We start from the raw sequence: 13,325 nt of genomic DNA on the forward strand, positions 1-13,325 counted from the left end.
ACGGGGCTGCGGAGAGGCAGGGACATTCCAGAGCTCCAGTTAAGGGTGGACGGCAGGGAAGGGATTGTTTGGGGCTGGTCAACGGGTCCCAAATGTTTTCTGAAGTGAAGTCTTTACAGAGTCTGTGAGCCTCAAGATGGTATTTTTATTGGAAGGGGCTGGAAACTCTGAGGAAGTAATTTAGACCACGCTGCTTTTCAGCAATCTGAAAATCTGTTATTTGTTGGTTAGCTGTGACACAAATCAAACAGCTGATATTTAAATTTTAAACTTCAATTCTTTGATAAGCAACTATTTTCCTTACTCCAGAGAAAAATCCGTAGGATACACAAAGGTGTGGGGAGAGGCCGGACCCCAGGCAGAGGCCCCAGTGCATCAGCTGCGGCGCCCACCCCTGCGACGTGGGCCCAGTTCGGGCCTCTGCACTGCGGCATCACTAGCACAGGACGGACACGTAAAAGCCCTGCGCACAGGGCTCTCATGAGGACCCCGTGCTGTCATCCGTGGAAGGCAGTTTTCTGACACGGAAAGCAACCCCACGGGGTGGGCCATGCCTGGCTGGTCATGGAGCCTCTAAGCTGCTCGGATTCCTCACAGGTGAAGCCAGAGGATTCAACTGGATTCCTTGTCCTCGACCCAGGCAGCACACTAGGGTCACTCCAGGAGCGAGAACACTGGCAGCCAGGTTCCATACGGGATTCGTTCGGCAGAACGCTTTGGGGCGAATGGAGGCCCACAGCACAGCGGCCTGACCCGGAGGGCCAGCTCTGCATGCAGAGAGTGCGCAGGCAGCCCGTCTGCAAGTGCCTTCTCCTCAGGCCTGCAGCCGTGTCTGGAAGCGCTGCCCCGTGGGCAATCCCTGGGGGATTCAGTCACCACCTTATCTAATCAGTGTGGTGGGAACCGGGCCCAGCATGCAGCTTTGGTGCTCACCTTCAAATCCTGATAATCAATTAGACCTAAAACGGAACATAAACCCTCCTCAGAGGCCTTCTGCCCTGAAATCCTACCAGCTAAAGTGAAATTTATTACGTCAAGAGTAAAATGTGATCACTGACCAGTATAAAAGTGTTAGTTTTATGGACAGAAACAACCGAGAACTTGACAACAGCTCAACAGAGAATTAGACTAAACACTCGGAGCGCACGAGCTGCGCACGCTTAGGAAAGACGCTTCTAGTCTGAAATAGCGGCATTTACTAAAACGTCCAAAGCGATATGGGCAAAATGACAGAGTTTAGGTTGCATCTGGATTCTCACTTAGCATGAGTTTATTATGACATCCCTTACATTAAACATAAACTCACCGACTGAATTTACTTAGTTGTTATTTATTCCTTTTAGAACACAGGGATTTCAAATACAAACGAATGAACAAAAATGTCCTATTTGGGAAAACTTCAAATCTAGTGTGATTAATTAAAGGCAAAATGCCAATCTCACAAACTAGAAATGACATGAAGGCGAATCACCAAACCGAAATGTTAACAGACCATTTCACTCCAAATGTAACAAGGAACATAACAGGAGAAAGAAGAGAAGGTGGCATCAGGAGACCTGAGGTGCTCCCAGTCCCTGTGTCCTCAGTCGTACAACCTCACAAGTTCTTCTACTCAGGTAACTCAATCCAACCTACTGGAAACGGCCAGAAGACCTGGACAGAGCACCCGAGCCTTCCGTGTGAAGACACAGGGCGCCATCAGTGCAGGGTGGAACACCAGGGCCGAGGTGGGAGACGGGCTGGGCCCCACCCTCCGGCAGCCCATTCTGTAGAGCCAACAGTGGGTTTCAGAAGAGGCCCCTGATAGGGCAACGAAAACTGAGAAAAATGGAAGGACCTCAATAAACCTCACGGCCTTGTGGGTAGGACCACAAAGGGCTATGCCTCATGAGTAAATATGGCCAGAAATCCACCAGCTCCCAGAAGGCCTGAAACCCAACTTGGAATTAGCTCCGAACCTGACTGCATTAAGAGGCTTAAGAAGCTTGGCCACTTCTGCTCAACTACAAGAGGCAAAGCAAAGTTCACTAGAAAGAAATGTGTCACCATCCCAGGTCCCCTGTCATCACAACAGCACAAAGTCAGAGACACAACCTAAAACATCCAAGTGTCAAAAGAAACACAATTTCACACACACAAAAAAGAGAGAGAAACAACAGGCAGGAAGAACTTTGCCATAGGACCAGAGAATGCTGTCACCAGTCACCCAGAGAACAGTGTCACCAGTCACAGACTCCAAAATAACTGTACTATGTGCAGAAACAAAATAAGATCGAGAAATTCTATGGAAACTATGAAAAAGGGCCACATGAAAATCCTAGAACTGAAAACCAAATAAATTTAAAACCCAGTGGATGAGTTTAACGGCAGATGATTGTGCAGGTGAAGCACAAATTGGTGAAGTGGATGATAAATTGGAAGAAAATACCCACACTGAGGCAAAAGAAAGGAAAAACACACACACACAAATAACTTCAGAAACTCGGGTACGGAAAGCTCATCCAACACAGGCTTGTCACTGAAGTCCCAGGCAGGTCAAATGGAGAGGCTGAGGCAAAGGCAGTGTTTGTTGAGATGAAGTTTCAGAAGGGTCATGTTTAAGAATTGGTAACAGTATGAAAGAACGGATTCGGAACTGCAGATCCCAAGCAGAAGAAATTAAAAGTTAAAAAACTACAGTGAAGCACATCAAAGAAGAACCTCAAATCCAAACCCAAAATCTTAAAAATAGCCAGGGAAAAAAGATTATTTCCAAAGAAGGAACAATAGGATGGACAGCTAATTTTTGGAGATTAATCATGGAAGTCAGAAGAGCATGGAATGGCATTCTCAAAGTGCTGAAGGAAAATAAATACAAACCTAGAATTTTATACTCAGCAAAAATAACCTTCAAAGATTAATGTCAAATCATATTTTGTAAAAAAAATTCACCATCAGACCTGCATTAAAGTAAGTAATTAAAGAACATAACAGACAAGTTTGGACATGCAGAAATGAATACAAGTGTAAAAGATAAATTTATGAGTAAATCTTGACTATATATAATAATAAAAGCAATGTCTTGTGATGTTAAAGATAAATTTAGAGTTAAATATAGGTCAAAATAATATATAAGTTGAGAGTCAAAGTATCCCAAAATATTAATTTTTATAAGGCTATGATAGATTAAAGATGAAATTCTAATGGTAATCAGTAAAGAAACAGCAATAGTGATTGCCAAGCTGGAGAAATAAATATATATATATCATTAAAAAATACATGAAAAGCAAATTAGAATCCTTGAGATAATTAGAATTCATATTGTGCAATAATAGATTTAAGCACAAACGTATCAATAATTATATTAAATGTAAGTGGGTCAAACTGAAAGGCAAAGACTGTCAAACAACTATATAAACCCATGGGATGCAGATACAGTGCATTTAGAGGGAAATGTCCCGCTATATAAACCCGTGGGATGCAGATACAGTGCATTTAGAGGGAAATGTCCCGGTATATAAACTCGTGGGATGCAGATACAGTGCATTTAGAGGGAAATGTCTCACTATATAAACCCGTGGGATGCAGATACAGTGCATTTAGAGGGAAATGTCATAAACGCTATATAAACCCATGGGATGCAGATACAGTGCATTTAGAGGGAAATGTCATAAACGCTATATAAACCCGTGGGATGCAGATACAGTGCATTTAGAGGAAAATGTCTCACTATATAAACCCGTGGGATGCAGATACAGTGCATTTAGAGGGAAATGTCCCGCTATATAAACCCATGGGATGCAGATACAGTGCATTTAGAGGGAAATTTCTCACTATATAAACCCGTGGGATGCAGATACAGTGCATTTACAGGGAAATGTCTCACTATATAAACCCATGGGATGCAGATACAGTGCATTTAGAGGGAAATGTCCCGCTATATAAACCCGTGGGATGCAGATACAGTGCATTTAGAGGGAAATGTCCCGGTATATAAACTCGTGGGATGCAGATACAGTGCATTTAGAGGGAAATGTCTCACTATATAAACCCGTGGGATGCAGATACAGTGCATTTAGAGGGAAATGTCATAAACGCTATATAAACCCATGGGATGCAGATACAGTGCATTTAGAGGGAAATGTCATAAACGCTATATAAACCCGTGGGATGCAGATACAGTGCATTTAGAGGAAAATGTCTCACTATATAAACCCGTGGGATGCAGATACAGTGCATTTAGAGGGAAATGTCCCGCTATATAAACCCATGGGATGCAGATACAGTGCATTTAGAGGGAAATTTCTCACTATATAAACCCGTGGGATGCAGATACAGTGCATTTAGAGGGAAATGTCTCACTATATAAACCCGTGGGATGCAGATACAGTGCATTTAGAGGGAAATGTCCCGCTATATAAACCCATGGGACACAGATACAGTGCATTTAGAGGGAAATGTCCCACTATATAAACCCGTGGGATGCAGATACAGTGCATTTAGAGGGAAATGTCTCACTATATAAACCCATGGGATGCAGATACAGTGCATTTAGAGGAAAATGTCTCGCTATATAAACCCGTGGGATGCAGATACAGTGCATTTAGAGGAAAATGTCTCGCTATATAAACCCGTGGGATGCAGATACAGTGCATTTAGAGGAAAATGTCTCGCTATATAAACCCGTGGGATGCAGATACAGTGCATTTAGAGGAAAATGTCTCACTATATAAACCCGTGGGACGCAGATACAGTGCATTTAGAGGGAAATGTCTCACTATATAAACCCATGGGATGCAGGTACAGTGCATTTAGAGGGAAATGTCTCACTATATAAACCCGTGGGATGCAGATACAGTGCATTTAGAGGAAAATGTCTCGCTATATAAACCCGTGGGACGCAGATACAGTGCATTTAGAGGAAAATGTCTCACTATATAAACCCGTGGGACGCAGATACAGTGCATTTAGAGGGAAATGTCTCACTATATAAACCCATGGGATGCAGGTACAGTGCATTTAGAGGAAAATGTCTCGCTATATAAACCCGTGGGATGCAGATACAGTGCATTTAGAGGAAAATGTCTCGCTATATAAACCCGTGGGATGCAGATACAGTGCATTTAGAGGAAAATGTCTCACTATATAAACCCGTGGGATGCAGATACAGTGCATTTACAGGAAAATGTCTCAACGCTATATAAACGCATATTGACAAGAAGGCTGCAATCGAGGCTCTAAGTATCTATATCAAAAAGCTACAAAAGCCACATGATACACCCTAAGAAGACATTAGATAGAAAAATAATAAAAATAGTAGAAATTAATAAAATTGATATTCAACAAACAACATCCATAAAGTCAAAAGTTAGTTCTTTGAAAAGAACAACTGCTAAACTTCTGGAGAGAATGACTGAGAAAAACAAAAGCAAAACAGCACAACAGCAATAAAGAGAAAGAGCAAACCAACCAATCTCTGGAATGTAAACGAGGCCATCACTACGGGTCTGACAGACATCAAAAACACCAGAAAAAGATACGATACCAAAAACCACTATAACAAAAATTCAAAAATGTATAATAAAGGCATATATTCCTTTTGAAAAAATACAACTTAGCTAAACTGATGGAGGGGGGAAATGTCCCTAAGCTATTTTAAAAATCGAATATGTAGGCCAGACGTGGTGGCTCAAGCCTATAATCCCAGCACTTTGGGAGGCCGAGGTGGGTGGATCACAAGGTCAAGAGATCAAGACCATCCTGGTCAACAAGGTGAAACCCCATCTATACTATAAATACAGAAATTAGCCGGGCATGGTGGTGCGCACCTGTAGTCCCAGCTACTTGCGAGGCTGAGGCAGGAGAATTGCTTGAACCCAGGAGGCAGAGGTTGCGGTGAGCCAAGATCGTGCCATTGCCCTCCAGTGTAGGTAACAACAGCAAAACTCCGTCTCAAAAAAAAAAAAAAAAATTGAATATGTAATCAAATACCTTTGCACCAAGGAAACGTTAGGATTAGGTGACTTTAACGGTAAGTTTCACAAGGTACTTAAGGAAAAATAATATCCATGTTAAATAAACTTTGCCAGGGAATACAAAAGGAGAGAAGGAACGATGCTTAGCTCATTTTGAGGCCAGCACAGTAAGGATGCCAAAACTTGACAAGGACGTTCTGAGAAAGGAAACTGCTTGGCAGTCTCCCTCATGAACATAGTTGCAATCCTATAAAATAAAATATTAGCAAATCCAGATTTTCACTACATAAAAGATAATATATTACAATTAAGTTGACTGGAGTTATTTAAAAAATGCCAGTTAGAATTTACATTCAAATAAATCTGTATACTTTACTTCATTAACCAAATAAAGCAGAAAATCATATAATCATCTCAAAAGATGCTGAAACGGCACCTGATAAAAATCAATATCCATTCGTACTGAAACCCTGAGCAAACAAGGAATGGAAGGGAAACTTCCATAATCTGATAAATAGCACCTGTCAAAAACAAGTAGACAAATGAGTAAAAAATACAAACAAAGCCCTTAAGGAAAACATGGCACTTAAGAGAAAACTGGGAACCAGACAGTGTGCCTGCCATCATGACCTCAATTCAATATTCTCAGCCCATTCTATACCATCAGCGAGTAAAAGACATAACAGGTATTCCAATTAGAAAAGAGGCAATCTTGTCATTATTCATAGATGACATGATTCTAGATGTTGAACATCCAAAGCAATCTATTCATGATTAGGATATTCGAGTTCAACAAGGTTGCTGGACATAAAGTCAACAGCTAAAAATGGACTGCTTTTCAAAACTACAAACACCAAGCCATTCACAACAGCAACCAAAACCAGCAAGCGGCTTAAATGTATTTCATCAAGCATATGCAAGCCTCCTAAACATAAAACTATTAAGAAATTATTTTAAACTTCAAGAAGGTAAATAACCAACGTTGTAAAAATATCACATCTTCCCAATTTGAACCGAGTCAATGCAATCACAAACAAAAGCCCATTGTATCAATTCTGGGTGGAATCAGCTCCTAGGAGATAATTAAAAAGGATGTACCCAAGATTTTGAAGAAGCACAAAATCATCGAAAGGAAAAGGCTGAAACTGTGGGAGAGAGAATTTCTGTGCCTGAGAGATGCCATTAAGAGCATGAACAGGCCAAGTGCAGAGTGGAGGAAGAGACTTACAGCATGTGCAGCTGGCCACGGGCTTGATTCCGCAGCATAAAAAGAACAACTCCAAATCAAGAAAAATGGGCAAGAGACGTGAACAAGCACTTCACAAAAAGGGGAATACTCATTTGGCCAAAAAACTTATGAAAATAAGCTGCATCTTATTGGCAATCAAACAAATGCAGCTGAGGGCATGAGGAGGAGCTGAAATTAAAGTGACTGACAACAGCAAGTGCTGTCAAAGACACAGAGCCACAGGAACCCCTGCATGTGGCCAGTAGGAGTGCAAAGCGGTGCATTACTTTGAAAACTTTTGGACATCACGTATGAGGAGTGACAACATGCATGGCCTACAGATCAGCAACTCCACTTCACATTTGCCCACAGGTACCAAGAAATATGTACAGAATGCACACAGTGGCACTGCTTTCAATAGCTCTGGTTATGAAATGAGCCAAGTCGTGTTTATATCCACAGTGTGTGGTGCCAGATTGGGTGCACATCAGGTATTCAATTCATGTCTGCTGAATGAGAAGCCACAGGCAAGTAAGAGTTGGGTAGACGAGCCTTGTACTGCGGGGGCATGCTCTCCAGTCTCCAGGAAGAAGCATAACTTAAGAAGAAATGACTACATCGGTGCCTTTATAAATGGGACACATGCAGCAATACATAATAGATGATGAATGAACTCTGGCTAAACGCAAAGTGGGGATGAATTTCACAAGCATAATGTCCAGAGAAAGAGGCAAAACACGAATCCTACCTAGTGCGGGTTCCATTTCCATACATGTCTAAAGCAGAAAAAATTAATCTTCCCTGTTAAACGTCAGGAGAGGAGTTATCTTTGGGGGAGGAGCAGTGCATGAAGACTTCTCTTCCTACTCATGAGCCAGCCCTACAGGAGTAAATGGCTCTACTCTCCTTACCTGGAGTCCTGTTACCTGAGGAAAATGAGCACTTTGACTCATTTTCAGTATTACCAGGGAACAAACAAGTTCAATGAGCCCAGAAGACCTGGGCAGAAACTCTCAGCACCTGTGAAAGTCCCCTCGCTCTGGTGATTAGATGCTGACTGTCTGTAGCACTTAAAACAAGTGACCATAGAAAGGATACAAGCACTCACTGTGTCCAGGGTTCTTTTAAGTGAAGATCTGAGAGGATGCTCAGATCAGACTCAGCCCCACGGTGGAGCCGGCACCCCGCGCGGACATGCCAGGGCTCAGACACACTGGTGACATGGGGTGCCCTCCTCGTGCAGAGGAGCCCACGGGCCCTCAGCCCAGCAGTCTGCAGTCACAGGGGCAACAATGTGACCTTTCCCTCAGTAGACGCATCCCTCTAATTTTTCCAAAGGGTGAAACACCAAACAGAATGGTCTCCTGGCTAGCACGAACCATGGGCTTTCCTTAGAAGAAAACAGGCCACGCGGGTCTCCAGACGCACAAACACAGCCACCACAGAAGGCGGAACTCAGTGTGGATGGAGCAGATGGAAAAGCATGCCGCTGGCACTCACTGGGCCGTGGGTCACTCTACAACCCAACACCTGCTTTCAAGGCACTTACAAAGTGCTCCCGAAAGAAAAGTACTTTGAAAAATGCAGGGCAGAACTCACAGATGAAATTCACTGCGCATCTAGAATGCTTTATGGCTTTTAATATTTTTAAGTCTATTAGGAATCCTGCCAAATAGTCTTTAAAATCTTTAAATCAAACCAAGTCAGGCTGAATGCCCCTTGCCTTGGTGTCAGTATTGAATCCTGTAGCCCTAGATGAAGATAAATCCATGGACTCTGGTCCAATGTGGAAGCTAACCATGGGTGGCCTGACACACTGTCACACTCACTGTCCCTACCAGGGGTGGGGGTCCCATTCCTAACCTGCCTCTTAGAAACCCAGCACAGGCGAAGTGGCAAGAGTCACCATGGTGAGGCTCAGCCGCCCCTAGATCTCCCTTCCTGACTCCCCAGGGTGCTGCCCCAGTGCCTTCTTGCACTCCCTCCCTCCACCCTCCACTTCCCAGAGCCCATGCCCACATTCCCTCCCTCTGCCCTCCACCTTCCAGAGCCCATGCCCGCACTCCCTACCTCTGCCCAGCCTTTCTGCACCTGCACTCCCTCTGCCCGGCCTTCCGTGCCCGCACTCCCTCCCTCTGCCCTGCCTTCTGTGCCCACACTCACTCCCTCTTCCCTCTGCCCTCTGCCCGGCCTTCCGTGCCCGCACTCACTCTCTTTGCCCTTCTCCTTGTTCTTGAGCTGCTGCAGCTTCTGTTCCCGGTGCTGCTTCTCTAGCTCCTGCTCCTGGCGGTGCCTCTCCAGCTTCCGCTGGTGCTCCAGCAGCTCCTGCTGGTGCTTCATGGCCAGCATCTCCTGCTGTTGCTGCAAGCGGGAGCAGGAGACAGACGGTCAGAGCCCAGGCTCCACTCACAGAGACCCAATGGAGACCCAAGAAACCAGCCCAGGCCCCAATATGTCTGCTGTGGTGTTGCCCCGGGCACTGCTCTCCCCTGCATGGCTGCGATTTCAGTCCAAAACACAAGTCAGGGCCATTCCAAGCTCTGGGCACATCTCACCTTTTAAGTGGAAAACATTAAAAACAAAAGCTGTTGTCTTGCTGGAAGAAAATATGCAAGAGGAGTTACCTTGCAAGTTGGAAATGTTATTTTGAGAACCATACATAACCAGTGACCAGAGTGTGAAACGGTACAACCACTTTAGAAAACTGCTTGGCACCTTCCTATAAAGTTAAACACACATCTGCCCTGAGAGAGGAGGCACACCCACAGAAACCCTGTATGACAATGTGCACAGCAGCTTTGGTCCCAACCTGGATGCAACCCACACACTCCCTCGAAGGCAGAGAGTTGACAAATGACGTGTGTTCATAGGGGAGAATCCAACTAACCATAAAAAATAACCTCCACACACACAAGAGAACGCGCTGAGCTGCTGAAAAGCAGGTACTGTTGGCCTCGTGTATGTCTTCTTTTGTAAAGTGTCTGTTCATACCCTTTGCCCATTTTTGAATGGGCTTGTTTGTTTTTTTCTTGTAAATCTGTTTGAGTTCTTTGTAAATTCTGGATATCAGCCCTTTGTCAGATGGGTAAACTGCAAAAATTTTTTCCCATTCTGTTGGTTGCCGATTCACTCTAGTGACTGTTTCTTTTGCTGTGCAGAAGCTGTGGAGTTTCATTAGGTCCCATTTGTCTATTTTGGCTTTTGTTGCCAATGCCTTTAGTGTTGTGGTCATGGAGTCCTTGCCTACTCCTATGTCCTGAATGGTTTTGCCTAGATTTTCTTCTAGGGTTTTTATGGTGCCAGGTCTTATGTTTAAGTCTTTAATCCATCTGGAGTTAATTTTAGTGTATGGTGTCAGGAAGGGGTCCAGTTTCTGCTTTCTGCACATGGCTAGCCAGTTTTCCCAACACCATTTATTAAACAGGGAATCCTTTCCCCATTGCTTGTTTTTGTCAGGTTTATCAACTCTTATGGTTGTAGATATGTTGTGTTGCCTCCGAGGCCTCTGTTCTGTTCCATTGGTCTATATCTCTGTTTTGGTACCAGTAAAACATATGAAAAAATGCTCATCATGACTGGTCATCAGAGAGATGCAAATCAAAACCACATTGAGATACCATCTCATGCCAGTTAGAATGGCGATCATTAAAAAATCTGGAGACAACCGATGCTGGAGAGGATGTGGAGAAATAGGACCACTTTTACACTGCTGGTGGGAGTGTAAGTTAGTTCAACTATTGTGGAAGACAGTGTGGCGATTCCTCAAGGACCTAGAAATAGAAATTCCATTTGACCCAGCAATCCCATTACTGGGTATATATCCAAAGGACTATAAATCATTCTACTAAAAGGGCACATGCACACGAATGTTCATTGCAGCACTGTTTACAATAGCAAAGACTTGGAACCAACCCGCATGCCCATCGATGACAGACTGGACTGGGGAAGTGTGGCACATATATACCATGGAATATTATGCAGCCATCAAAAATGATGAGTTCGTGTTCTTTGTAGGGGCATGGATGAACCTGGAGAACGTCATTCTCAGCAAACTGACACAAGAACAGAAAATGAAATACCGCATGTTCTCACTCATAGGTGGGTGATGAACAGTGAGAACACATGGACACAGGGAGGGGAGCACTACACACTGGGGTCTATTGGGGGGAACAGGGGAGGGTCAGTGGTGGGGGGGAGCTGGGGAGGGATAGCATGGGGAGAAATGCCAGATGTGGGTGAAGGGGAGGAAGGGAGCACATCACACTGCCACGTGTGTACCTATGCAACTGTCTTGCATGTCCTGCACATGTACCCCAAAACTTAAAATGCAATAAAAAGGGGGAAAAAAGAGAAAAAGAAAAGCAGGTACTGGCACAAGATTGTGAAAGAGCAGAGAGATGAGGTAAGACTGAAAGACCCACTGCTGGGCCTCTGCACCTGCAGCTCCGGATTCGCACATTCCACCAAGCCAGCATGGAATGCGGATGGTCGGCTCTCAGTGCCTGCAGGCTGATTCTCAGCCGGCTGAATCAGTGGAGGTGAAACCCAAAGATATGGAGGGCTGACTATATTCATGTGAAGTTCTAAAGAAAAGGCTAACACACAAGGACAGAAATCAGAAGGCTGCCTCAGTGGGGCGGGGCGGGGCGGGGAGATCGAGGGAGGAGAAAACGTCCCAGTGGATGGAATGTCCGAACTGTCGCATGTCTACGGGGGAGGGCACACCCGTCCAACAGCGCCCTTAAGAGCTGGCATTCTACTGAGAATAAATTACACTTCGTATTTCAAAAACTGACATATACACAAAAATGTCTGTCTTAATAACAATTAAAAGGCAGAAGGTAAAAGAGAAACTGCAGTACGTATGACATACAGATACATTTTATATAAAAGGCTGTTACAAATTAATGAGAATGTGGCAGGCAGCCCACTGAAAAGCTGGGCAATAAGGAACAAGGGAGGCACAGAGCTGTTTAAAATGAATGGGGAGCAGCGAGCGGCCTCACCAGTGAACAGTTCCCATTTTCTCGCACGGTATTGGAAGAGGTGAATAAGAACAATGTGGCCTGCTGCTGACGAGTGTGGGAAGGTGCAAGTGGCCAGACACCCCAAGAGGGACTCCCGCAAACCCAGAGCACCTCTGTCCCAGGACCTGGTCCAGACTCCAGGGCTCCCGCACATCCTCCCACTTCTCCGAGATGGCTCTGCTCTTATTCTCACCCTCTGGACTTCTGTCTGCAGTTTTCTCACCTTCAGAGAAGCCCCGGGGCCAGCCCAGGGGAAGGGCCAGGCCTCCACAGGTGTGAGGAGCTAGCTCTGCCACCTGCCTGCCGGGGGAGCCTCTCCACCACCCTCCGTGGCCCTCACGTGCCCCCGTCATGGTCTGTCTGCTGTCCCCAGTGCTTGTCTCTGTGCTACTGTCTTTTTTCTTTTGGACATAGGGCCTGGCTCTGTTGCCAAGGATGGAGCGCAGCAGTGCGACTGCAGCTCACTGCAGCCTTGACCTCCCAGCTCAAGTCATCCTCCCACCTCGTGCTCCCAAACAGATGGCGGTTAATTAAAACAGCTGTAGAGAAGGGGAGGGGCCTCGCTATGCTGCCCAGGCTGCTCTCAAACTCCTGGGCTCAAGCCATTCTCCCCCTCGGCCTCCTGAGTAGCTGGGACTCCAGGCGCACACCACCACACCCAGGTGCGTTTTTCTTTTTTGAAGAAACGAGGTCTTGTTCTGTTGCTGGGGCTGCTCTCAAACCGGGTCTAGTGGTCCTCCTGCCTTGGCTTCCTGAAGCTCTGGGGTCATGGGTGTGAGCTGCCTCACCCAGCCACTGTTGGGGTGTTCTTGGTTGGTCTTGTTCGCTTATGGAGGAAGAGGGGGTGGTGGCAGGATAGGGGTGAGCAGACATCCTGGCAACAAGAGTGGCTCACAGAACTTTCTGTGGAGGAAACCTAGTGAACCAGGGGCTCCGGGCTGGTTCCAGAGCGGGGCTTCCACCCGCCGGCAGTTCTGCCTGGAGGATGGGGCCCAGGCCAGGAAAGGATGAGCCAGGCACAGAACGGGGTGTGTGTGCAAGCCACCAGGCACCTGTGCTCCACAGGAGGACTGACGCCCACGGACGCCACCTGCCGGCGCACTTGCACCTACCTAT

At 45.5% G+C, this 13,325-nt stretch overlaps 1 protein-coding gene across 12 annotated transcripts in view; it reads right to left on the reverse strand.

Moving 5' to 3' along the window:
- The window catches only part of HDAC4 (histone deacetylase 4), a 372,535-nt gene that overhangs the window by 124,003 nt on the left and 235,207 nt on the right, over window positions 1-13,325 (reverse strand). For 11 of the 12 annotated variants that reach the window (XM_078328916.1, XM_035306239.3, XM_078328922.1 and 8 more), the window contains one exon: window positions 9,393-9,543. The exons of the other annotated variant lie outside the window; for it this stretch is intronic. In XM_078328916.1, the coding sequence (XP_078185042.1) occupies window positions 9,393-9,543 (151 nt within the window). The remainder of the gene's footprint in view (window positions 1-9,392; window positions 9,544-13,325) is intronic. 12 annotated transcript variants of the gene reach the window in all.

The sequence above is a fragment of the Callithrix jacchus genome, chromosome 6 (assembly GCF_049354715.1).
Source record: "Callithrix jacchus isolate 240 chromosome 6, calJac240_pri, whole genome shotgun sequence".
NCBI classification, from domain to species: domain Eukaryota; kingdom Metazoa; phylum Chordata; class Mammalia; order Primates; family Cebidae; genus Callithrix; species Callithrix jacchus.